The 27,999-nt window shown below is 37.7% G+C and overlaps 1 protein-coding gene across 4 annotated transcripts in view; it reads left to right on the top strand.

Annotated features, from left to right (window-relative positions):
• Window positions 1–27,999, top strand: part of LOC135475948 (uncharacterized) — a 94,125-nt gene that overhangs the window by 46,474 nt on the left and 19,652 nt on the right. For 2 of the 4 annotated variants that reach the window (XM_064755939.1, XM_064755923.1), the window contains exons 24-30: window positions 9–278; window positions 1,979–2,216; window positions 6,110–6,278; window positions 6,849–7,012; window positions 8,300–8,461; window positions 22,188–22,408; window positions 26,451–26,481. In XM_064755939.1, coding sequence (XP_064612009.1) covers window positions 9–278; window positions 1,979–2,216; window positions 6,110–6,278; window positions 6,849–7,012; window positions 8,300–8,461; window positions 22,188–22,408; window positions 26,451–26,481 — 1,255 coding nt within the window. The remainder of the gene's footprint in view (window positions 1–8; window positions 279–1,978; window positions 2,217–6,109; window positions 6,279–6,848; window positions 7,013–8,299; window positions 8,462–22,187; window positions 22,409–26,450; window positions 26,482–27,999) is intronic. The other 2 variants (XM_064755931.1, XM_064755946.1) reach the window with 2 other exon arrangements.

Below are 27,999 nucleotides of genomic sequence, written 5' to 3'. Positions count from 1 at the left end.
TTGATCAGGTTATCGCCGAAACCTGCCAGAAAACTGTCCACATTAGTCGAGGAAGATTTGGTGGAGGCTGACAATTCCTCACCTGAAAACGCAGAAGAACTCTCTAGAAGAATAGCATTAGAAAGCAGTTTCCATGACAATGACAGAGTACTAACAACATTTAGCGAGGTACACACGAAAATGCCGGGAAGCCCAAGTGTACCTCAGTCCTCTCCAGCTAGGTATGCCTCTGTCATGTCTGTCAAGCTGGACTGCAACTCACCAGTTTCCTCGCCAAGGTACTTGTACTGTATGTAAAGTATGGATTTTTGATATTCACCTTGGAGTGATGTAAATTTTCAGGTTTTTGTCTGATTACATTTTTTCAAGATTTGAAGAAAATTTCAGGATTTTCATAATGTTAAATATGTCACATAATACAAAAAAAATAGTATTGTGGGTAGGTCAATAATCATTTCAGGTGTTTCTGTAAATGCCAGTTATCTCCTGCATGTAGGGAAAGTTTTGAAAATTGAATTTTGACAAATCTGACTTAATATTGTAAATTTTTAGAAGGGATATATGAAAGAATCAGATGTGTAGAAAGAATAGAAAGAAAGGAAAACTTATTTAAGAAAGTTTTTGAGTCAGCTAGGGAATGAGATTGTTCTCATTGTTTGTGAGGCCTTAAAATTGGCAACAAGCCTGTTTGCACTGTCTTGTGGTCATTTTAGACAACTTGTCTTTCACTTGAATGGTATGCAATTCATGCCTGCATCCCTCTTGTAGAAAATTTAATCACAAACTTTCACAGTCAGTGATTTACTTAGCTTTTCTCCGCCCTTAAAATGATTGCCATTGTATAATTAGGGAACAACTCTTGGCATTAAACAACGTTCAAATGAAAAATAAATGAAATACTTGTGCATGTTGGTTTTATCTGAATTGGAGGAGAACTGGTAGTATAATGAGCCAGGAGCATCTCACCAATACAGTCACTGTGAGTTCAAGTCCAGCTCATGCTGGCTTTCTCTCCGGCTGTACGTGGGAAGGTCTGCCAGCAACCTGCAGATGGTTGTGGGTTTCCCCCATGCTCTGCCTGGTTTCCATCCACCATAATGCTGGCCGCTGTAGTATAAGTGAAATATTCTTGAGTACGGCATAAAACATCAATCAAATAAATAAATAAATAAATAAGTAAATCAACTTATGGCCAGCAGTAAAATGTGCCTCTCGTAAATATTCAAAACTGGTTCTTCACCCTTAAACCGTACTGCTGTCAGATAAGTGAAAAATTATTAAGCGCAGTAAATTAAACACATATCAATCAAATAAATATTTGCTCTTATTGTGCAAGTTGCTAACATAGCTACAGCGTTAAAGTATTGTGAAGGATATTACAGGAAAGGTATCTCTTAATGCTTATTATTACTATTATGCTTATTCTGTGTAGTTTGGAATCAACCTGGAGATTAATGTCAGAAAATATCTTAGCTGATAAACTTAATGCTGACGTGTTAATTTAAACGTTATCTGCTGTAGCTTGGCAAGTAAAACCTTATTTCGGAACCTTTGGTTTATTCCTTAAAGTTTGTATGTCCTACATGTACTACATGTGTCAGAGGTCAGAATGACCTTATCTTCAACATATCCTCTGTAAGGTAAGTTAAACGAGTTAGCTAGAATTTAAAACTAGATATCCTACAGTTTGGCATATCTTTGCAGCCTTTTCTCTGCTTAAAAAAAGTAAGCATTGGTGGAATTTGTGGGGGCAATTTTTATTGTTAACACTTCGAACAAACTGTCCCGCACAAAAATAGAAAGTTTTAGTTGTCTGAACTGGGCTACATTTACCACTGTGATTGGAATATCAAAATGTGCAGCTTGTAAATGAGCAGTATGAGGCATATGGTAGAATTGAAGTACATGTAAATGCATGGTAACCTGATGGTTATTAAGCAGACCTCCGTGTATATCTTTCCATTACACATTATTACAGATGCTCAGCCAGAAATGTGAACAGAATGGTAAGCCCTGCAGGATGCTCAGGTTCACCAGTAAATAGTGGCCTCGACCCAGGGGATCAGCAGACTCAGGTGCCCCCAGTGGGGAGGCGAGTGGCCTACACGCCACCAGCGTCTATCATAGATAACCAAGGATCCAAGTCCCCTCTCCTCTCTGAGAAGTCGAGTCTGGTGGCCAAAGCCAACAGGAGCAAACTTCAGCAGAACAAACAGGTGGGTCAATCTACCTCATGGGAGTCAGCGGTTAATACCTTTTACATATATGTATTTCAGAAGGCATATATATGAATAGTATTAACACTGCATTTTTGAAACGGTATTGCTTCAAGAAAGGTATAAATTTTACAGTCCTGAGCAGTATCATTTATTCTTTTCCATCTGATCCCATGTTCTGCATGTGTAGGTAAGACAGAATGGTGGCTGATAATGACGAGGATGTAATGTGCATATTTACGTCATACATTTGTATGTATGTATGTACATAGTTCAGATACATGTACATCAATCATTTACCAGTAATCAGGAGAATTGAACATGGGCTTACAAAGAATTTTTCCCATGCAATGATACCTGACAATGTGAATGGCAGTGTGATCAGTGAACCTTTCTGAGGTTAAGGTATTATGTGGAATAGTTCTTTTGCTCACTAATTTTGTGTGGCTGCATAAAACATAATCTGAATTGATAAGGTGTACATATTTATTGACTAATGATGACTTCATTTCTGTAGGGCAAAGTCGGAATCATGGGGACATTGTGACACTAAGTGGTTGATAATCTGATCTGAAAGTTAATTTGCACAGTCTGCCATTAGTTAATGACAACTTTTTTCCACCAGTGTGGTGTGCATGTGTGTATGTCATGTGTCAGACAGTTTGTCAATAACTTGCCATATGCGGGTGGTTTACCCTGGGCTCTCTGACTGCCATTGTATAGACACAGACTTTCCCAAGCTATAGTGGAAGTGTCATATAAGGAATTTCTGCTGAAAAACTGCCTAACAGCACTTTTGAAACCGTATTGAACTGAGTGTAATGTGTCCAATCAATCAGGATCAAAGCACATTAACTGTGCTGTCGAAAATCAATTCCGATAGAATGGGAATGCATATTGATTTGCATAGATTGTAATCGTACTTGTCGTCCAACATCCTTGTGAAGTTGTATAAGCTAGTTGCTGTGTAGTATTTGTTAAAAAATGTGGTGAATATTATTGGGTGTATTTCATTATTCATACAGTGTACACTGTGTACATTGTATGTATGTTCAGTCTGCATGTACTGTAGTTTCCTTAGAAGACCAGATGTGCAACACTTTTAAGTCTTTCTCTTTGTCCACATATTCCAAAACTTGAACAGCTACGCAACCACCTGGCGATGACGTAAACACGGCCTCTGTAACTACTTCATTAAGTCCTAAGATGATGGTGTTAATGAATTTTCAGCACCTGGAGTTTGCTCTTGTGTCTGTCAAACTTGTTGGGTATGGTGAGAATAGGTAAACTGTTTAGATGATGTCTGATCATTTTCCTGTTTACTGGTAGGTAACTGTTCTCTGATGAGGCCTAATTTAAGTCGAGTAAAAAGACATTTTTCTAGACCTGGTCATTACCATATGCATATTTTGTGTTGCTTTTGTTAGGTTATGTGATTATAGCTATTGAAGTGGTGAAAGAATAACAGTAATCATTCAGAGGATTTTTGGTGTTAAATTGCTAATGCAGGCACATTTTTTTGTATTTTACTATGTAATCAAATGAGTGAATTCTGTATTTGAAAGTAATTTTTGTAGATACATTTAGGTTTTGGTATTAGCATAGTTCATCATTATTTTTCTGTACACAAGAAATGCCCTGTTAATACATTAATCTGCAGAACGTTGCAGGTTTTCCCAGAACTTGGCCTAGTTTCCTTTCACCATAATGCTGACCGCTATCATATGAATACGGCGTAAAGCACCAATTATATAAATAAGTGAATAGTATATTCGCAGAACTAGTTTTCATCTTTCATTTGTGAATTTGCATTATTCTTGATGCTTTGATAACAGTAAGTGGTTTACTTACAGTAGATGTAAGTGTATGTTACAAGAGCGGATTCAAACCCAGCCTTGGAATAGGGAATTTTTAGATTTCAAGGCTCTGGCTGCTTATTGAGCCTTAGTGACAGTAAACAGTTGAAAACTCTTGCGTGACCACTAGCCTTCCATCATATCTGTAAATCACGTGGGAAAGATGGTCATTAACTTGCCAAAGGTAGGTAGTTTACACTGGGAACTACAGTTTCTTCCATCTACAAGACTGGTGCTATTGCATAAGCAGGAAAATTGTTGAGTGTGCAGGCATTAAGCAATAGTTAGATGAATAAGTAAATAAATATACCACAGGTTCCTTTCGCTGATGACTTTTGTCTGAGATCATTTGCGGTATCAATCCACCAACCATTTGCAAAGACACACCAGAAAAGACACATGCCACTCAGAAATTGAACCCACATAGAACTAGGAATTAGCTGACAGACGTCATTGACACTGCTATATTAGTCCCAGATTGACAACAGCATGACCCTTCCGGTGGCCATAAATAATGCCACTTATACCTAACACATTTGGAAAGTGAAGTCAAGAGGTTTGCCAGGTACCTAACGGAGGTCAGTGGTTTAATTGGGCCACTCCAGTTTCACCCACCCATAAACCTGACTTGTGTTGTCAGGAAAAATTCTTGACCTTGGGTTAAATACCAATCAAGTATATGAATAAATTAGAATCCTCAGTTGGAATTTACCTTTTTAAAGTACCCTTTACAGTATATATACATGTATATAGTGTAGATTCTGGCGTAGAAAAGTGTAATAGCCTTGACTATACAGTCTACTTCCCTGGCAAGCTCACTAAAATCAGACCGAGTAGTTGGCTTTCGTGATGCTGTTTTGTACAACTAGGCTTTACTGGTCGCTAACGTTGACTAAAAGTGACTTTTTTCCCCAAGGCTTTAACACTGGACAGCCATTTTGTTTTCCACACGAAAGGGTGGTCACGTGACCCCCAACTTCCGACCCTTACAGACTACTGAATCACTTCCCAGAATATCAAAGCCCAACTCTGATTGGATGAAAAGTGTACAGACTGGGAAAAAGTTTTACGTGTACCTCAGATCAAGTTTATAGCCAAAGGGCACCTACGATGCCTACATGACTATAAGAGAGATTGATGTCTCCTCTGAGTGCATCTATAAAGAGGCAATCACATTCACCTGATGCCACTGGCTCGGTCAGCTGAAGGTTTTTACCAGGAAGTTTATTGGGAATTTATGCATGTAACTTAGAGGTGAGCCGGGGTTTTCTCCAAGGCTCTTCCCAGTTTTTGTTCATGTGATTTATCAGACCTATATATAAGTGGAATAATCTTGAGTGGGTCATAAGATGCAGCAAGTCACGCAAATCTAGAAATCAGATTTTTACGTACATGTATCTATGCAGATTTTAGTAAAAAGAAATAAACAAAGGGATAAATAGTAAGAATTTAAGTTTTGATATTTTGTAAGCATTATGGCCTTTGGATATGCTGTAGGATGTGTAAGATGATACTGTAGGACTGAAGAGTTTTAGTGTTCGATAGATTACAACTGATTCCGCCCCATGGCCAGTCTTAATGCTTGTGAAGAGTCCTTTCATGATTTCAGATCTTATCTGCAAAAGATGCTCTTGCACGATTAATAAAATAATTCATTGAGACATATTCTCTCTTAGGATAATGAAGAATGCTCAGGAAAATGCCATTCAAGATAAAAAAACTAGTTGCTTAGATGTTTCATATACGACTTGTTTTTTGTCAGGGTTTTTTTCTTAGACCTAGATGAATTGCGAAGTGAGCAAGGTCTTTGCTTCCACTCACTGCCCATCTCAGAATGGGCGGACACTTTGTGGAGTAGTTTTCTACGTACCTGCACATTGTCGAATGCCCTTGCAGGGGTCACGAGTTACTGCTAGGCATCTGCCCTGTACATCAGCTCTTGGGGCTCATTCGGGTGAAATAATGGCCATCCCTGCAGGAAAAAAGATGGAAGCTACGTGAAATCGAGCCAATATATTTTTCAAATCACGTTTGCAGGAGACATCCAGGAAGACTAAGACCCAGACGGACGCTGGGGAATCTACTCCAGACATCTCGAGCGCTCCAAAAGTGAAAAGTGCGAGGAAGAATTTGGCTAGATTAATCATAGAACATGATGCTGCCAACAGGTCTTCAGCCACTGTAGAGACCGTCACAACACATACAGGTAAGTTGTGTGTTCACCATTGACATATCAACAAAAATATTTTATTATACATTAATTTCACGTCGTCATTTAACTCCTCACAAAGAGGATTCTGTCAAGACCAAAGAAGATTATGAGCCTATGAAAAACGCTTATAGTAGATTTTGTCTGGCATTTTTAACTTTGAAGTGCTTTTTCTCGTACTCTTGTTTTAATTTAGAAATATTATACCAGTATATCAGAATATTTATGTAAATAACTTAAACTATCTTGACTGTTCTGGGATATTTTTACTGTTCATTGAGTACTATGCATTGAGGTACCACAAAGTGATTGGTGAGTTAATGATACCATCATGTTCAGTTGTTTTTTTTTTTATGATGCTATTAACTCATTTGTTCAGTTTTAATTATTTTAGGCATCAGATATGAAGAATAAAAGACTCTGGTTCCTTAGTTGAAAATGGTTAAACTTTGTATTAAAAATCAAGCAAAAATTTTAATGAATGCCTGTATGCTCGATCACTTTGGCATAATGGTCAAAGGATATGTATGTTGACCTATAGAGATAACTTGATTTTGTTGTGCACAGCAGTAGTACACGAGGACCAGAGCAGTGAACAGCCTTCAGGAATGGATTCCCAGGTGGTGTCCCCACGGAGTAAAAACCGTCCCCTTACCAGACATCTCAGCATACACGAGGAGACAACGGATGGCATTGTCAGTTTCCACCCTTCAGCCAACACCAGCTCAAAGGTGAGGGTCGGACAAATTACTCGGCTTTAGAAGTTCAGCTTAATGGTCAGTAATGGATACATAAGGTGTGGATTCAATACAGACCTTAGACAGGGAATTTATAGATTCCCCTTCTCTCACTTTTCATGGGGTCATGGCGACAATAAGATAACTGGCTTCTATGGTATAAGTAAAAATTCACGAGGATATGAGGTTAAAAAAACAATCATTACTGGTGAAGATTCAGCTGCCTCAAGTGTTTTGGGGTGAGATGGGTTTTTGATTTATTTACCTGTTTGATTGGTGTTTGACTGGTGTTCGTACTGAAGAATATTTCACCTATATGCCAATGCCCAGTATTAGTAAGAGGAAACCAGACAGAACCCAAGGGAGACCCACAGCCAAAATAGCTTTCTGATATACTGTAATGTAGAACTACTCCAGTGTTCTGATATCGCTTTTCATGGTACGACCAATTGAAATGTCAGGCGTTATCGATTTTCATTGATGCAAATGTAAAGTTACTTTCATTGTTGGCGGCATGTACATGAGATGAAGCAGAAAAGAAGTACACAGTCCTAGAAAGGATGTTTTGGGAAGTAATCAAATTTCAAGCTGTCAGCCTTTAATATGTGTACTGTGTGAAAAAATCTTTTAAAAGCCATACCGGTAAGGTCTGAATGTAGAGCTGGTCTTCTGAAGTATGAAAAATGTAAATCAGTTCACATACAGCCCCTGCGTGCATGCATACTTTTTTTTCTTTTTTAATCATTTTGGCATTGACGACAATGAAAATCAGCTTATTTCTGGCCGAGCTTCGAAGATTACCGGCTGCATTGACCTCTATTGTTGATACAAGCGCAGAGCCTATGCCAAAGGCGAGGATTTAGCCCAATCCATCAGTCAGACTTGAGGTATTTAAAGTGTGCTGCAAGGCTACATGGAGCACAAAACCTCTCTAAGCCCTTCTGTGATCATTCCTCACTGTGATGTCAGCTTATGCACATGGAGTGAAGGAACAGCGATATGACATTACTCCGCAAAGTCGCCCCAGTGGAAATGTTTACGTTGTCTATAGACGTTGGTAATCCATATCCATTCTCCATCAGACTACTGAATCTGCTGACAGACTATGGACAGGCTATTGGACTAACTTTGTTTTCACGTTCGATGTATGTGGCTTCTTGCCCGTCTCATTTGCAGCCTTTGTTGGATTGATTTCACTCAAGCTCGATTTCCCATCTTCAAGAAAAAGCTGTCATTAACTTAGACTAGAAATTGTTTGAGCTCTCCAAACTTTGTTGACAGAGTCCTGTGGCGGCTGATTTGTCTGAAGTAGAACTGAGCAGGTCTTCCACTCAAGATGGTTCCACTAATCACACAGATCAATATGATGCACTGACGAGAGATCACACTTCTCCCAAACCTCCCAAAATATCTTCTCCCATCTCATTGGCCAAGATCAGAGAGGTGAGTCTTCTTCATGTACTTCAGGACTTGTACACCTACTCTTTGATGTTACAGGGTGTTGTGGTCAAAATTGAAAATGTTCTTTTTTCAGAGTAACTTAAATTTGTGATTTGTGAATTTTGGGGAGGTAGGTTTTTTAAAATTTCATTTCATTTCCCGCATTCTGATGGTGTTACATGTAAAAAGTTATTCTGGAGATTGTTTATTAAAGAATTCCCCATGGAAGTCCTGATGCAGTATGCAAATTAATTTTGATGTTAAAATACTAATATTTACATTACACACTTTTGAGTAATATCCCAACTGTAACGCCCTTTAAATTAAAAAAAAAATAATAAATAGAAAAATTTAGGAAAACATAGAATGGTTTGAAAAAAAATTTTTAAATTTGGCAAAATCACAAACTGCTTTAGTGAGATTTACAGTCTATTGTGGTGGACACAGCAAATATGCTTTGTGATATGGTGTTGTGAGATGTCTGCTTGTCTGTAAACTCCCCTTTCCAGAACTTCTATTTCAAGGGTTTTTAATTATTTTCCATAATTTATGGCTAACAGCTTTCAATGCCACTAGCTCTCTCGCTGCAGAAGATGTGTGTTTGATGCCCTCTTGCTATTTTTGGAGGAGTTAAGGCCCTTCATAGCAGCATATGATTATTGCAGTACCTTAGTTTTAATGCAACTTAGCTTGAACCTGAAGTCTTACATTGTTCCATTGATATTTGATAGCCAACCCCACCACCATATGGATACATTGCATCATCATCTGATGTTTTGATGTCTTATTTTGCTAATATTTGTAACAATTATGGTTCTTCAGAGCTCAAATCCTACTGCACTATTTTTTTTTATGTCAGTTAAGGCAATCATTATTTCACTATACCGAAGAATGACCTCAAAGTCGAAGTGTTTATGGTGCTGTTTGTGTCAGCCTATCAGAATTCAGGTATAAATAGCACTGTGCTATTTGAACAATTAACTGGCTCATATGAATGTGGTTGATTTAATAGTATACAGCTCTTATCTGGTGAATTTTATGCCTTGTGGAGAACCTGTGTATAACCATATATAAGTTACATGTATATACAAGTTACAAGGATCCTTGACATTTGGACTATCAGAATAAAAAAATAAACTATATCAGGAATAAAATATACTTGTATTGATTTTTACTTGACAACATATATGGACATGTAGCACATTGTGGATGAATTACCGTGTGTGCATACGTTAATAGTGTGAAGCAGACTGAGGGGTCAGCAATTCCAGTGTAACCTTTAATAATGGGATGATGATTTAAGTCTGTTTCAGTAATGTACACCTATATGTTAGCTGTGATATTCAAATTTCCTGAGGAAAATGCTAACCTATCGATAGTTAGGTTCTCATTTTAGGTTCATTAATGGGGAACTCGTAAAACTCCTGGCCGCCTGTATCAGGACGGTCCAAAGCTGTGAACTCATTTGGTCTTTCCTTTATTATGTCATAAAAATTGTTGTATGTGCGCTCATAAAACATATATGAAGTACACAGGCACTGCAATGTGACAGAGGAAAACGTTGCGTTCTGCTGTCATTTTGACTGTCTGCAGTTTTTCCTCGAGTCTCCCATTGTGTATGTATGTACTTATAGACAAATTGCTGAGTGTATATTGTGATGTATTAATAACTAGTGGCAGGACAAGAACTGTAAGAATCCAAAAATAAGAGAACATTGACTGTTAATACATGTATATACATGTAGATACTTGTTCTATAGTATGATAGATCTACTTTGCTTACCTTTGATTAAGATTGATCTGTGCAGGTATTCATGATTGATGTACACCGTATGCTTACAACCATTTACATGTGAATGGAGTTACTGGTGCACAATGATCGTAACTAGTGAAGAACGATGTGTCCTTGTCAGGGGATGGATGGTTGGGTATGTGCAGTTTAGCGTAAATGTGTGATGAGCACACTTGCTACACAAATGATATGTCTATATAGCTGCCTTGTTTCTTCTTTTCATAATTACACCTGTTACATTCTTGAAGTTATTATACAAACCCAATCATAGTAATAAAAGGTTTATCAGATCAAGGAAATGTACAAATGGACCAGTGTGTTCATGGTTAGTACTAATGTGGGGGTTTGATGTGGTGTTGGATACACAGTTTAAACAGGCATTCAGTAGATCCCTTGAGTTGAGCAATGCGGTCGCTGTGAGTTCAAGTCCAGCTCATGCTGGCTTCCTCTCCAGCCATACGTGGGAAGGAATGTCAGCAATGTGCGGATGGTCGTGGGTTTCCCCTGGGCTTTGCCCGGTTTCCTCCCACCATAATGCTGGCCACTGTTGTATAAGTGAAATATTCTTGAGTACTGCATAAAACACCAATCACATAAATAAATAAATAAATAAATAACAGGCTGTACTGACAGAACCCTGTTGTACTGGAAATATACAGCCAGCAGCATGGTACTAATTGATATGCGTAACATATTCAAGCCATTCATGAGTAATCAACATTACTAATGAAGTAATGTGTCAGCCCTTTGTCAGAGTAGTTTCATTTACATTCATGCCAGTGTGAAATTTAGCAAGGATATGTCTCACATGTACATGATATATTGTCTGTCATAGAATGTCGAGGAATAGTGTATGTAATATGAGGTGAGCTTATAGCTCTGTGCTGATGTAAACAACTGCATTCTGAATTTTGAATTTCACTTTTGACTACTATAATTCTTCAACCTTTTGTATGTTTGCAAAGTGTTTTTTTAAGCATATTCTGTAGGCATTATTCTGTGCATAGTGATTATTTCCCGGAAAATGGCCCATCCAGCCAATGTAATCTCCAAAATCAAGCTAAAAATGTGCATAAATGAAACTGAAAGTTTCTCTTCCATGTGAGAAAGGTTGAGAAATTAGGACACATGTAACTCACAAGTTAGTAAATTCTATTTTATTATTTTATTTATACAGCTTTGTCCTTTTCTGAAACCAGCCTGCTTTTCTCATTTGTCTGTGTGCTTGAATTGAAAAGATATTTAGCTTTTCCTCCTATTTTATTGCTTCAGCTGATCAGAAAATTGATTTTCCAGAAGGATAATACATTAAAATCATAATTGAAATGTTTAAAATCTTCCGTGGGAAAAAAAGAAAGTAACTATGCAATACTTGAACTATGAAGTGTACAATTAAGGATAGATAACAAGAAGGTTGAGTGTTTAAAAAATTTGGTATTTGAAAAAACTACATGTTCTTGCCTCTGTGAAAATGATTTAATGCAGACAAATTTACATAATTCTTCACCAGTGAAATTCAGTTGAGAAAAAATAACATGTACAAGTGGGTAGAATGTTGAGAGTATGAAATGTGATAAAATAAATTGCCCATTTGTCTGCAAATCAGTGTAGATAAATTTATATAATTCTTTACCTATGAAATGCAACTGAGGATTGATATCAAGTACTTGTTGAATGTTAACATTGTGATATGTGAAAAAGCAGATTGCTGCTATATGTGAAACTTTTTCCCAATGCACTTGAATCTCTTAGTTACTATGTAGGATTTCCCCCCGGGTCATAGACCAACCTAAATGTCAACATGAAACAAAGAAAAAAAAATGCAAACAATTTTAGTACTTGGGTGATTATATAAAATAAATGAATATTCAGTACCAAAAGATAGTACTTGTATGTACTTTGTAAGTATGAAATTGTATTGTGAACTTGAATTTTCAGTTGATATTTTAGGCTGGCTTAGATATTTCATAGAGGACCATGCTGTTAATACCTTCTGTAATATATACATAAATACATTGATATGCATTGTTTTGGATGTCTTGTGGTTTAATAGTTTCTCTGAAACCCTGTCATCTGTTCATTATTGGGTCATTTTATGTATAGTTGTATGGAAAATGGCGTTGCATTATTCAGCATGCACGTTTTGTCTAGCCTCCTTTGTCCCCTCTAGGCCAGACTGCATTAGCTATTTATGAAGATCTTCAGATGCTCTTCATCCTTTATTTAGATTCAGTGTGGTCAGATTGGCCGTTATAAAGTTAATGATTTCCGAATAAAACATCGAGCAATTGAGTGTGAAATTAGCCAGGTGTTGGTGTGGAAAAGTTAGCTATGTAAGCTGTGGCAGTTTCCAATCACAGTTCAGTGTAAACACAAGGTGTGCTGTGTCAAGGAGAAGGCTTGTAGACATCGGAGCAAGGACGATGGTTTTAAATTACACCATCTTAAGGTGGAAATCTTACCCACCCAGTCCACAACCTGTTGTTAGACCCAGCCGTTGTAATACTCTTTCTTGCTCCAGGGGAATTGACAGTGACTTCAGAAAGGTTTGTGCAGAGATATCCTAAATTATTTAATATTTCAGCAAAATAAAATTAAAGAAAGAATTTTTTACCTGTTTATTTGTGTGTTTGGCGAAAAAATCGTGCGAGTCAAAAAATTCCTGTGTATAGATGTGACTGGTGATCTCCACATAGCTGACAGTCAGTTCCATTGGCTGATACTTGCTTGTCTACCATATGTATGGCAGTTAAATATCAGAATGAAAACATCTGTCAAATTTTTTTGTCATTGAGGTGCCTCTTATGTTACGTCGATGTTTTATCCAAATTATAAGTCTCTACGTTAAAGTAAAAAAATTACATATCAGTGTTTGTAAAATCCGTTTTCAGCTATGTCAAAAAATGAGATGTATAAATTTTATACAAGTGAAGTAGCTTTCTAAATATTTTAGACCCATTGTCTAACATGCATGGCCTTTCGAGAACGTCTGAGAAAAAGGGCAAATTTATGGCAGCAGGAATTACATTTATAGGCTTATGCTTTATACTTTGTTATAGGTTATGCACATTGTTCCGGTATTTCATCCTAGTTAATGATTTATAGCAGGCCCCAGAGTATTCCTGTATTTCCCAGACCCTCCTATATTTTCCTATATTTGCTGAAAAATTCCTATATTTCCTATATTTTTACCAAAACCAACTCAAAACTCACTCACTGTCAATCTTTTTTCCTGCTTTTTAACTTGCCCATACAAACCCCATGTAGGATACATCAGGAGCTTATGTCATGCCCATGACATTTGCATCAAACGACAGTTACAACAAATGAAAGAAATACTTCTACTATAATAGTACTGTACTAATCCAGTCTTTATGTTTCTGTTTTTTGCAGAATAGAGCATTAAAGAGTATTTTTATTAATCCATGTTAAACTTTCTTAATAAATTGTGCCCTAATTCAACTTATGATTTTCAGTGTTCCTGCCTGTTTAATGCTATGGTAAATTTTAAGGGTGGTATGTCATACATATAAAGCACAAAGGCATTGAGGAGATATTCCACAGGTGTGTGTTAATTACTGAAAACGATAATCAGTGCTAAGGTACGTGTATGAGGTGGTATCGCAGAAAGTACTATATGCACAGGCACATACACTGTATATTACACTCAGGTTTTCACATAGATGTAAACTACAATGACAACAAGATGTTGTAAAATAGTGTAGGATGGTAGGGAAAACTTTATGCCCCCCTCAACAAAGTTTTGGAGGGGAGAGGAGGTGGCGAATACTGAAATCACTCTGTCCGATTTGTCCATGCATTACTGCTGCGCTGATTTGTCTGTCATAATAAATGTGGGAGTTGCAGGGCTTGAAAAATTGTCCAAAGGCCGATTGGCTATGTTTGGCACTTTGACATCCCCACGTTATATGATGCATTTTAAATGCATTTGCGACTAAGATGAACACATGAACATTGTAAGCATGCTACCAGACGTAGTTTGACGTCCTGATCATGAATCTGGACTTATTTCTTGGTGGAGACGGACAGTTTAGCTGGAAATTGCGATTACAACGCGAAAAAGCGCAATTTTTCACCATATTTGGAGGTCTGGTGAGAGAAAACTGTTACAGCTGTAAAGCTGAAAATCACTAAGTGCAAAGCGTTACACATGTAGTCTATGTGTGCTAAAACTCTTTGATCTATGTCAACAAACACAGGACATGCACGTTTTCAAATAATATCCTAAGGCAGATTTACCACATTTGGCACATTTACATCAACTTGTTGTTACAAGGGCCGTGTATTATTGGTTGGGGAAAACGTCATCGATCCAATCCGGGATCCCGGCCTAGGATCTGCTATTCGCAGATCCATTCTAGTTATTGATTGTAGTTATGTTGTTTAGAACTTCAACTTGTCATTTATTGGCCCATTCTATCCCTACACAAATATTTCCAGCTTCTCTTCTGATTGCTACATTTCTCCATTCAGACTAGATGTACCAGTAGTGTAGTGTGTTCGCATCATGAATGACCCATGAAACATTCTATATGAAGCCAAACAAAGCAGCATGATGTCTGGTCAGTTCTTTTCAGGTTTCCTTTGTTTTTTTCTTTTATTCTTGGAAATGTTAGGATTTATAGCAGGGTATTTCAGATATCAGCATTGTAGTTTCTTTTATTCTGGCTATTGAAAAAGATAGACGTTTTAAAGAAGTTAACATTTGGAGGAAAGTTTTTAAAAAAAATTCCATCCAAATCCAAATAAACATTTTTGAGTAGGACCTTCATTTGCAGGGTTAGTTAAATTACCAACCATCCCTCTCAAACATAGTTTTCCTGATGACCTGGTGGGCATTTTTTTATTTTTTTTATTATGATATATAAATATATATTTTTTTGGGATATGCACTTTATATTGGTGGAAGGCAAGTGGTCTCCAGTGAACTTCAGATTCTGCTCCAGCTTAATGCCACAAAGGCTTCACAGCCAGTGAGGATGTGGATAATTTATAAATTCACTGTATGTGGCTGGGTTTGAACCCACATCCCATGTTTCCTAGCTAAAAATTGAAAGACAGGTGCTTTTAGCTGACAGACACTGGTTGCCTGTTGTACTACTCAACATACATGTAATGATGATGTTGGTATCTAAAAAATTCTGTGTGCATTAAGGTGAAGCTTTGCATTCAAGCTTCTTAAACAGACAAGCTCTTGCGCTCTACCAAATTTGGTATTTTTATTTACATGTATGCAGGTTTCATGATACCTTATTGGTACAACATTATCACCTTAGTGACTATAGGTCCTGGAGTTTGAATTTGGCCATGCACCAGCTCACTGCTTTTGTAGATCACAAGGCAATAAAATGCAAACTGTATGTCAGCCGTTCTCATTTCATGATAAGTACACGGTTGTCATGATAGTCACTTTGGTGATGTTCACAGTGTATTGTATGTTAGAACTACATAATCCAATGGATTGCACTGTTGTTGAAAGCTATTTGTCTTCCACCAATATTGGTGTAGATATCTGTGACAAATAATGCACAAACATGTCAGACTTCTGTAGTTTACAAGTTTCATTCACCCATAAAACTGACCAGTCCACCATTGTATGATTGAAGGATTCTTGAATTCATGCAATTTAACAACAATCAAATACATAATGTCATCCATAGGTTTCAGAATTATGTCTGAAATTTCTTATAAGTACCTATATTTTCCTATATTTCTCTTATATTTTTCTGAAAAACCTCCTATATTTTCTCCTATATACTTGCTTAGAGGCACTCTGAGAACTGCTTACAGATGATTATGGTTTATTCAGCTATACATGTAAGTGACACTTTTAAGCTTTTACTTACTAAACATCGTAAAGTTTACCTTGATGTATTTTTTTGTTTGTTTGTTAAACCATGAAGCAATTAAAGCATAATGGCCATACTTGTCCAGTTCTTAATGAGCCTTTTTATTAGGCACAACTATAACTCCTTGATAACTAGAACACACTTAACTCCAACAATTATACAAACGTTCACCTTATGTGAACATTTGATGGTGTAATGCAGTGTGTGATGTGGAAATAGTTCATATTTGTGAAGTTAGAACAAACCTAGTTCAATAATATATTTGTTTCTCCAAAAGTGACAGGAAGCTCACTGCAATTTGGCTGAAAAACTGCTAATGTGGTGGTAAACCCTAGTCATCCTCCATTCAGCTGTGGCAGCAGACTATAAATAACGCAGCTCTGAAATGCCTTATCACATAGACACACCCTCATGATAAAATATAGCAATGACGTAAAACTTCCTGCATTGCGACTTACTGCGTAAAGCTTCCTATTGATCTGTGTGCATTATGGATTTGAAGAGGTAAAAATTCTGCGAAGATCCTTTCAAAAAATTGTGTAACTGACCATTATTTTAGGTGATCTCAAGGAATAGTTATAATATTACAAGAGAATATTAAGAGATGAGTTTTAGTGGAAGGACCAGTAAATGGTTTCCTTATCAATAGTAGATGATTGTGTGATTGAAATGGATTTGCAAGAGGCTAACGTATGGCTCAGGTAGACCTATGTGTGACATAAAGGCTAGATTTTCTGCCCTTTAGTTAGGAAAGCCAATTACTGCTTTACTAATGTGTCACACATACATATCTCTGAGTTTTGTAAACACAAGTTTATAGCACATACATTGTTAATGTACCAAAAATGTGCAGTATATATTTGGTTACACCGCATGCTCAAATCCAAAGGCATATTGAGGCATATTGATTCTATGGTGTTTGGTGCTCAAGGGTATAGAACAAGAACAGTAGTATGTATGTATGCTTGGGGTTTAATGTCATAAAAACAGTAGTCGAAGTTGCTGACTGATTACTGCCTATTTCACATGTTAAGTTTGTACATGTAAGCACTTCTAATTTTGACGTGCTGGATATTGTTTGAAGCATGTGATACCATCAAATCATATGTGTGTAAGTACATATTCTAAAAATTAGGATGAACAGTTTTGCCATATACATGTACATGTATTTGATTGATCTGGTTGAGAAAAGTTTAATTCAAAAGCTATGGAATTGGCTTTTCTACGTAAAGTTAATGTCTTTTAGAGGAGAAAACATTATATTAAAATGAACCCTAATGTTACATGCCGAGTATGTTCTTTAATGTTGTAAGGCCTGAAAGAAACATTCTTTTGGGTGAAATCTGAAACTCTGAGACTGAAGTGACATTTTTGACAGGATAATGTACAGGTATTGTGGCAAAACACTAGAAATGCTATTACTGGCATGTACTGTTGGCGTGAAAACTGATGGAGTTTCGCCTCTTGGCTTTCAGTGGGCTTGAAAGCTTCTGTGCCAAATATCAGATCAATACTGGTAGATTGCTCTTTATAACTTGTACACTCTGGACTCCATACCTGAAGAAGGTTAGTATGTTAATGTTAACATGCCAATATAAAGTTACCTGTTTATAGGCAATATGAACTTAACATTTAACTACTTATAACATATAACACTAAGAAAAATTAACACTTACATAATAGCTCTCTATCATTGTTAAGTATCAGACCTAACAATGGGGAAAAGGCTATTGCTTTTATTGTCAAAGATATATTGTGAAAGGCATTTTTTGTTGTTGATTATTTAATGCCCTTCATCATATTGAACATATTCATTCATAAATGAATTGTGAAAGGGCTGTATTATGTATGAATATATTCGTAAATGTACATGCGTAGAATTGCACCCTTCAACTCTTTGCCAGTACCCAAGCAAATAACTAGGCTAAAATGAATCCACATGGAATCAACAGTGCACATATAGATGTACATCTCAAAGTTTGTTAGGATTTCTGAAGGAGATCTGAGAAATGGCTATATTTTTAGGATTCCTTTTTATAGAATTATGCCCTTTTCCAAAATTTTATGGTGGGTCTGAGGGTTACTTTTCTGTTCACAAAACACTTTTTGTTACTTATATTTTGGAGCAGGCTCTGTGGCTAAACTTAGCTGGCACTTGTTGTATCCTTCTTTCTCTCAGTATTTTTTTTTTTTAAGTAACTCAAGCTGCTGGGTAAAAAACATGGTTGTGTAGGGTCTGCTTTGAAATCACAAAACCTTATAAATCCATTTCGTCATAACTTTTTTTGTGCATAAATGACATTGCCTGGGTTTAAATGCCATGAAGTGGTGGGGTTTTCAGGGCAGTTGAGTTAAAAATAATCAATCTGTATGTTCAGTTTTGTGTAGGTGGACCCCTTGTCTTGATGAATGTGATGCCTTTGTTTTGTTTCCTTAGTGCCATCCTCAGGATAACAAACAACTGGTCCATGGGCTACTGCGACTCTTTTAGTTTCGAATATGTTTTGAAGTATGTGTGAAAATCTGCAGCAGAGAAGTGAAATATTGGCAGCTCAGGAAGGGGTAATTTAAATTTGATGGATTGAAAAATTATAGTTAATTTGGGGAGTTTGTTTTTTTTTGTAGAAGGGTAGCCCTGATAAGTACCAAAAGCTGACGTTATTAGACAGGATATTTATATTCACAGTTAAGCCTTTCATCTGCTGTCCAGTGTGTCAGTTTAGGGATATATGACTGTACTGGCCTTACTAGCTTCCCTCTCTGTGTGTGTTTATTTTGGCTGATATACCACACATAACATAGACTCATCAGTAAGCATCTTGAGCCAAGTACACACAGCCTACACTGTATACTGGCAGTTACATGTGTACAATGTCTAGAGTACTTCAGCAGCATGCTGGGCCCCTTGATCCTAGCCAGCCAGCCTGTGCTGTGCATCATCAACCTGGCTCCATGTGCCCTACTCAGTATTGGATTGGGAAGTGGGTGAGGTAATTATTTGGTGGTTTACGTGTAGCTGAGATGAGGTAGCACCTTAGTTGTGTTTTTTTTAATTGCTCTTAATTTGATGTGGTGTTTCCCAAAACAATTAGTTTCAGAAACAATTTCAGTTAAAATTGGTTCTTTTTTTACACAAAGTTTATTGAATTATTATTTTTAAATTTTTTTTATTTTATTTTTGGACACCTTATCAGTTTATTTCCTGTATGGGAAGCAGGGGATAAATTTTGCTTTGGGAGAATTCCAAGTGTGATGAAGTGTAAGTCAATATTAGGGCGCAGGGCTGGTTCAGCTTTCACTGTACCTACACTACACATACACACATAAGCAAAGCCTGCTAGCACACTCATGCCTAACTTGTATAGGCTATATACCTGGTAACCTGTAGTAATGATCTGTGGGTAAGACGTGGGAGCATATGGTGCAAAGTAGTAAGCTTGGGTACATGGCATCAGACCTAGCTCTGGTTTTTATAGCAGACCATTTCCACTGGCCCAGCCACCCTTGGATAGTTCGCTGTGGGCCTGTAGTGGAATGACCAGTCTATTACTCAGACTTGTTGATGATTTGTTGAGGAGCAGTTGTGTGCATCACATCAGTTTGAGCCCATTCTTCAGGGATCAGATCAGATGCCCCTGGGTTGTACATGTGGTGGACTTGAGGTCATAGCTGGCAGGAGGGCAGACAGTTTAGGTTGACCTATCAGGGGAGGCTCTAGCCAGTTAATGCTGGTCTGTAGGTAAGCATTATTACTTAGTATCTCAGGCGTACCCGGAATTGCATTGTGGCATTTTAGATACCAGGCATTTATATACTTACAGGTATACTTACATGCAAGTATATAATCTCTCTCAGGTAGGCCTTGTTTGATCATGTATATTTTATATCTAATTACATTTAAATCATTTAATTTCTTCGGCCCTCACAAGATTAGAAGCTAACTGTTTAGACCGCAGTAGGAAATATACGTGCATATGGCATAGATGCAACTTATGCAATGTTAATGCTGCATTGGGTACATCTCATTCGATTTATTGCCAAACAAACTTGAAAATGGAAACAAACAAACCAGTTGCCTAATGGCTGGTATGTATATAGCTAGGATGCATGTAAATGTAGACAAGTTACGAGTAATGTTCAGTGTAATAAATATCATTATAGCTTGGCGTCTCCTATGTCAAGTATGAATCAGACAGTGTCATTTCCATTCGGTTATTAAGTTCATTGAGTTGTAAATTATGTAGAGTTTTTTTTATTGACAACCAAAGTTTTGGAACCATAAACAATTCATTCCCTATAAGATGTTTTAAGCCCAGTGCATACAGACAACAGTTGCTTTCGAAAATGAGATTTCTTGATCCAGACAACAAAAAATCCTTGAAATTTACTTGTGTGCGGAGAACCACAACAAAAATTACCGAGTCTGGAACATTTGATCCAAAGATTCAGTTTGTTTAATTTTGGGCAACAAAAAGTCCAGAAACAAATGAGCCGGGCACAAGATTTCGCTCATCTGCAGGCAATCTGGATTGTGTGAGATCGTTTGTTGTCTACATCAACCAATCAGTGTCTATGGAAATGTCATGTGAGTACATACAAAATGGAAGCTGTGACACAACTTTTTTGGGTCACATGACCTTGAGCGTATTATGTGACCCTCTTTCGACACTGGAATCTTAAAAGATCAACAACAAATGTTACTCATGTGCGGGTAAACGATATTCCGGATCATTTAACACCAGGATCTGAAAATCCGATATTTGCAACAAATGTTGTCCGTGCGCGCTGGCCATTAGATACATGTATTAAGCTCTACACGTGCTTCTCAGATGAACAACAAATGTCCGTGCGCGCTGGCCATTAGATACATGGATTAAGTTCTACACATGATTCTCAGATGAACAACAAATGTTGTCCGTGCGCGCTAGCCTTTAGATACATGTATTAAGTTCTACACATGCTTCTCAGATGAACAACAAATGTTGTCCGTGCGCGCTAGCCTTTAGATACATGTATTAAGTTCTACACATGCTTCTCAGATGAACAACAAATGTTGTCCGTGCGCGCTAGCCTTTAGATACATGTATTAAGTTCTACACATGCTTCTCAGATGAACAACAAATGTCCGTGCGCGCTGGCCATTAGATACATGGATTAAGTTTTACACATGCTTCTCAGATGAACAACAAATGTTGTCCGTGCGCGCTAGCCTTTAGATACATGTATTAAGTTCTACACATGCTTCTCAGATGAACAACAAATGTTGTCTGTGTGCCCTAACATTTATGTACATGTATTAAGTTCTGCACATGTTTCTTAGGTGATGTTAGATTTTTAGCTTTTACTCCTTGGAGACTCTGGCAGCATACGATCAACGATAACCAGTAATGTTGATAGAAGATTGATCTTGGCACTTGGCCATTTTTTTTTTTAATTTGAGATAATTAACTGCATAGAGAATGTAAAAGTGTTTACTGAGGAAATCATCATTTCCTTGAAATGTTCCTACATCACACGTAAAGTGATTTCTCATAGGAGTTTCTAACCTGGGTTCAGTGCTGATTTGGTTTATTTCCAAGTAAATAGACTTCAGCCACGACAGTCTTGGTGTTTTATCATTTGGGGACCATGCAGCCTGTAAGGGATTGATATAGAGCAGGTGTTTATCTATATAGACCAAGCAGTGGGTCTGTATATGGTTTCAAGTGATAGCTACTTTAGGGTCATGTCTGATGTCTTCAAGACAGGTGTTCCAGTTAGGAAGTTCTACAAATATGTTGACACCGAGAGTGGCCTACTGCTAGGGTACTGCCATAATGGCTGAAATAAGGCAGCACCAATTTTAGTTCGTGTTTTACGGGCTAGCTGACACAAAAATACAAAGATGGAATAAAATATAAATTGAGAGTCCACCTTTCTCTTTTTTTCCTACTTTAATGTTTTAAATGATCATATAAATGTCTTTGTATGTATCACACATGTATACGTTCATCATTGACCATCAGAGTGTAAATGTGGAAGTCCTGTTACGTGAATGCAAGGGTGTGTTTCATTTTGATGACTTCAGGAACACCTGGCCAGGAAAAGAGAGCAAATGAAACACTTCAAGATGCCTGAACTTTCAGAACTGACAGAAGGGGCCTCTCAGGGGAAAGAAACTCCACAGGTTACTCACCTCAAGGGCATCACAGGTATGGGTGACACACCCATGAAGAATCCAGCCTATCCCAGCTTACCAGACGACGTCCTCAGATCACTCGGCTTATTCAAGGAAAACAAGTGTGAAAGGTAAAGAAATTTGCAAGGCAGATGTGTATCCAGTGTATGATCAATGTGTATGTTAACGGCTGCAATTATCGTAGATGCAGATATGTCATAATTTACTAACAAAGGATTAATTGAAAACAGTACAAAATGGATGCAGGTTCAAAACTGGGCCCCAATAGCACAGTTGGTAGAGCGTCTGCTTCGGGAGCGGTAGATTTTGGATCAAGCCACACCTAAGACCTTAAAAGAGGAAGTTGTAACTTCCTCGCTTGGCGTTCAGCATGAAGGGGATAGTGCAACGACTGGCTGACCCGTATCAGTGTAATGGCCTGGGCGGGGTAGCTTACTTGCCTTCGTTAAGGCATCTCAGTGAAGCAGCACTAGATAAAAGAGTGGTGGAAATCTGTCCTGCAACAAAGGAGGCACATTACATGCACTCGAGGGATTCTTTCGTCATCATATAATGGAAAAATTAAGTACGACGTTAAACCCCAAGCACTCACTCGCTCACTCACTCACTTAATATGATAAAGTATGCACCTAGCTGTCCATTAACACACTTGTAGCATTTCATTACCACTAACTAAGCTGGGGGTGATGTAGTGTGTGAATATTCTGACCAACTACATGTAACTGGATCTTTCTTTCAATGGTTAGAGTGACAAAAATGAATAACAAATCCATAGTCATGGCCACATTGGGCATATAAAAAAAAAGAAAATTAATTTAGTTGCATGCAAAGAGGTCATTCATTTCAAAAATGACATAGCAGATTGTCTGTCATTTTGACGCTCAACTGAATGTGCTGAGTGGAACTGCTGATTTTGCTTCTCACTAAAATCATGGTGGCTTGTGTATTCGGATGCTTTTGTAGATGATACCCTTACCGATGTGTAAACAAACATTCTTACATTGTCTTGTATAATATACCTGCGTCTGACAGGCAAGAAAATGATCTTGCTGATTGTTACGTGGTCAAATGTGCTAAGCGCACAAATGATAACCATCACAAGAGTTACGTGAAAAATGGCAGTAAAATAAATAAATGTTCTGTGATTTGAGCTAAATAACAAAAGTGTAACTGCTGTAGCATGTCTTTGTTGTTTCTGGCTAGAGTTTACAAACTTGACTGTTTAGAGAGCATACAAGTAGCATGTCAAAAAGGAATGACTGAGTTCACTGTTACCGTATCATATGTAATTAAAATACGTCTTGGTTATTGCTGAATTCCGAGGCCTCCGTGGCTCAGTCGGTTAGCGCGCTAGCACAGCGTAATGACCCAGAAGCCTCTCACAAATGCAGTCGCTGTGAGTCGCTTCCTCTCCGGCCGTAAGTGGGAAGGTCTGTCAGCAACCTGCAGATGGTCGTGGGTTTCCCCCGGGCCCTGCCCGGTTTCCTCCCACCATAATGCTGGCCGCCGTCGTATAAGTGAAATATTCTTGAGTACGGCTTGAAACACCAATCAAGTAAATAAATAATTTGCTGAATTCCACTCGTCTTCCACAAATATGGTGTGCATGTTTGAATATCATATGCGAGGAAGTAACTTCCAAATGTTGGTGGCTTACATGGACACGCCTTTTTCCTCCACCCTTAAGCAACGTTCAATTACATAAATAAGTAAACTAATTTGTGCTAGAAACAACAGTCCTTTTTGAAATTCCGCTACAGTATACTTAAAGATGCTGTCTTTATAGTTGTCATGAAGTTAGAGGTGACAGTGAAGAATATAACCACATGCTTCCATAGTGACCAGTATGTACATTAATATGTGTTATGCCGCATTAGGAACTGTGTTCAATAGTATAAATACAATAAGACTTTTGAATTTGTTTTTCTTTAGTACAGTATAGGTTGAACCACGGACATGTGAATATATCAAGCACGCTTGATTGTTGATTGATGAGTTATTTTGTCCAACTCTTTGTCTGGCGTTGAGTTTTTAGGGATAGCCAGTAGTTTGGACAGAGTTTCAGCAGGGCTTGGGAATCTGAATGGTAGTGTTTCTTGGTTATATAACAATGGCAAATTTATGATGGTCACACCATCTGTGAAAGATCACTTTATGGATGAGGTGGTGGAAAACTGGTGAGTAAATGTCATACCATGAGGTGTACATGTATATGTAGCTGTGTGCATCATGTGTGTGTCAGCACGAGCAAATGCCCTATCAGGGCCTACTCAAAGAGCATTTTTGAATTGTTTGGGGGGTGAACATTATGAACTGATAACTTTGTAAATCAAAGATGTACCTAAATTATTCAGCTATATAACCTCTGGCTGTACCTGTGCAAAAAAAGTCTTCAGTGATAATTCACGAACAATTTCAAATCGGTTTAAAATTCGTATTTCTGATGCAGCAAGGTCAGAATATGGCTTGATAACATAAAACTTTGGTAAATTTCATCTAAAATAGTGGAAAGGAACATACCAAATTTAATGAATAAAATCTTGACTTCAGTGAAAGATCGGTTTATGATCCTGGGGCCTGGAGCCAGTGATAAAGTTATCCAACGGAGCTCTAGTATTAATGTAATATTCATTCTGAGCGATCAAGGTTTGCATCATTCATAAACCTGTAACCAATCTCACGTAATTGAAATGTTCTTTGGTTAGGCATTAAAACACCAATTAGGTAAATGAATAAATATGTCCCAGAGAATATTATAGTAATTACCTCAAATATGGTAGGCAGCACTTGAGGGTAAGTCTGGGAGGCTTGTTTCTGTATGGAGAGCTTTGTGAGAAGAAGTAATTTGATATCACCTGTCGAGGGAAATGTGATTGTGCTGAAACTGGCAATCCTCTATCGCAGAAAGTTGAAAAATGTCTAGTGGTCTGAGTAGGATAATAACCCATACTGGTTAATGGCTGATAAATGATTGGAAAGTTGGGCCTGCCAGGATGCTCAGGAGATGGCTAGCAGTGATATATGACTCCACAGTCTCCACTGACGACATGCAGTCAACTACATGCCTCCCTCCATGTGGAGGTATATTAAGCTCTGGGACCGTACAAGAGGCAGAAGCACCTATAAAGTCTGTAAAATATGCGATCATTATCAGAAATGTTCAGCAGATATGGAACCTTACCAACTTTTTGATGTTACCTTTGATAGGAGTTGGTGTATTACTCAAAATTTATGATGATCATCTCCAAAGGGCACTGTTGAATTGGTGATCTTTTCCTGCCAGGCCAGATAAATCTCTCTGCTGGAGATTCACATTCATGTTGTTTGAAGGTTCTCAGTTTGGCCAAGGTCCTGCGAAAGGGATTTACTTTTTTTTTTTTTTTCCTTTTTCTTTATGGCTTTGACTCTCTTCAAGGATTTCTCTACGTGGCCATGGATATGTCCGGCCTGGTGGAAATGAGTACACATGAATGCTTCAGATAAAAGTGTGACGTGATGAATAGTGATTCCAGACAGACTCTCTTGCGCCATTTCTGCTTGTAAGCTATATGTGATTTTAGATCAAGGCTCCACTCAATCCGATCATGGCTCCAAGTGATTGTTGTTGGTGAATGATTTACCACAGAAAACAACTGAAAAGCATTTATCTGTCTTTGCTCATTGCCAAAGATAACCCAAACGTGTGAGCTGGCTGTTTTATTTTGGGTTGGAGTCAAAGCCATTGCCTCGTTTATAAGCCAACCAGACTTTCAGAACGTTGACTTAACCAAAGTTGTGTGGTCTTACCACTGTGGAGTCAGTGACCTTAGCAAGGTGGATCTGTTTACATCTCAGAATGTCTTTCCACAAGGTGGTTATGCAGGCTTTAAGAGCCCAAAGGTAAAATACACTTATGTGTATACCAGTCTACCTTAGACTTTTGTTATATATGGTTTAGGCAGTTAGTCTTTTCATTTATTGGCGTGGTGAATATTGATATTTCAATGTATGTTAGACTAGCACATGCTTATATCACAGCAGGTTTTCTTGTTCATGTATATTCAAGATTGAAACTTTTCCTGTCTGCTTTTAGTTTGTTTGTTCAATGAATGTATCCTTACTGATGTAATTGAAGGACCAGTTTATTCAATTTCTTTGTTTTTTTTTTTTCAGCAACGAGCAACTCACTGATCAAGAAGTTGAGGTGAGCAATTGATTTCATTTATGCAATTCTGTGAGTTTTCTTTTAAATGACATGTTTGAATCAGAAAATCATCCAGGTAAAATATATGGAATGTGTAGTGATGTTCAATGGCAGAATGAGTCATACTGCGCAATGTCAAAATATACGATTCCACTGTCAGCTATTTCTAAGTCACTTATATATATGTGGTGTGCTGGGAAGGACTGCTGTCAAGTACAATCTAGGTTATGTTCATCATGATTTCTTTAAGTCACCATGGTCAACTGTGTAAAATCCTAGTCAGTATTGTCAACATGTATTGTAAGAAAAAGAAGTGCTCTTGTTTCACTGTTTTGCGCATTGAAGAATCAACAGGTTAGAATGCCAGACTGTAATTATACCATCTTGTGAGCAACATTGTACAATCTTACCGATATTCATGTCTTACCACTCTTACATCCTGGAGTGAGACATAATAAAGAATATTGGCACTTGCAGAATACGTACTGTTGACACGTACTGGAAACACGTCCATTGAATTACGTATGCTGTCAACTCTTTGTTTAGTTATCTGGTTGCTTTGGGTGCACAGTAATGCCATAAGACCAGATTTTTTGGCAAAACACCTCCACTCCCAAGAGGCAGCCCTTAAGAGAGGTTATCGTAGTACCCATCCCGCTTCTCTGATTTCATGGGCTTTGCCCACATAGAATTACACCTGTCAATTTGTCTGGCATCATTTGTAGGCTGATAGTTGCCCTACATGTATGTACTGTATCATCTCTGTGGGCAGTGCCAAGCTCTCTCTCTGCTCGACAGAACATCATGTGCCATATACATATATATTTATATGTAGCCTATAATCACTGGTCATCACTCATGGAAAGCTTTAATGAATGTAAGTCTTGGTGAATTGGTAAATTATCCCTCATCTAATGTTAGTGTGAAGGAAATCGTGGTAGCCTGGTGTATGCTCCTCATTCATCCTTCTATTATCAAAAATTCTTCAGAAATGATTCATCTACTTTATTGGGTTCCTAATTCAGTTGTGGTCTGGGTAAATTATCCTGGTAAATTGGTAATTTACCACGTACTCAACTAATTTTTACGGGATAGTCCTGCTCATCTGTGTGTCTGATTGACCACCCACCCATGACCAAAAATTCTAGACAACTGATTCCTGTACTTTGAAGGGTCCCTTATTCGATTATTGTGGTCTGTACAACTTACCTTTGACCTTTCTCTTCAGACTTCAGATCCATATTTCACTCTTTAATTCCTCCATAGCTACTAGACAGTAACGTTTCAAATATTTGTTGCTTCTCTAGAAGTTTGGAAGTTTCAGTGCTCTACTTGAAAATAGGGTGCAAATATACACCATAATCTTTTTATTACCACTAAATAAGCACTGGATCCAGCTTAATTCAATCAAGTTAGTTTTATGTGCAAAATCAGGTTTATTTGACCGTTTTAAGAGTTTTATTTCTTTGCTCTGTTTGATGGATATATTGATGTATGTGGTGGAGGAGGTGGAGCTTA

The sequence above is a fragment of the Liolophura sinensis genome, chromosome 1 (assembly GCF_032854445.1).
Source record: "Liolophura sinensis isolate JHLJ2023 chromosome 1, CUHK_Ljap_v2, whole genome shotgun sequence".
NCBI lineage: Eukaryota > Metazoa > Mollusca > Polyplacophora > Chitonida > Chitonidae > Liolophura > Liolophura sinensis.
Note: the sequence above shows the minus strand (reverse complement) of the source record. Positions and strands in the feature narration are given on the sequence as shown.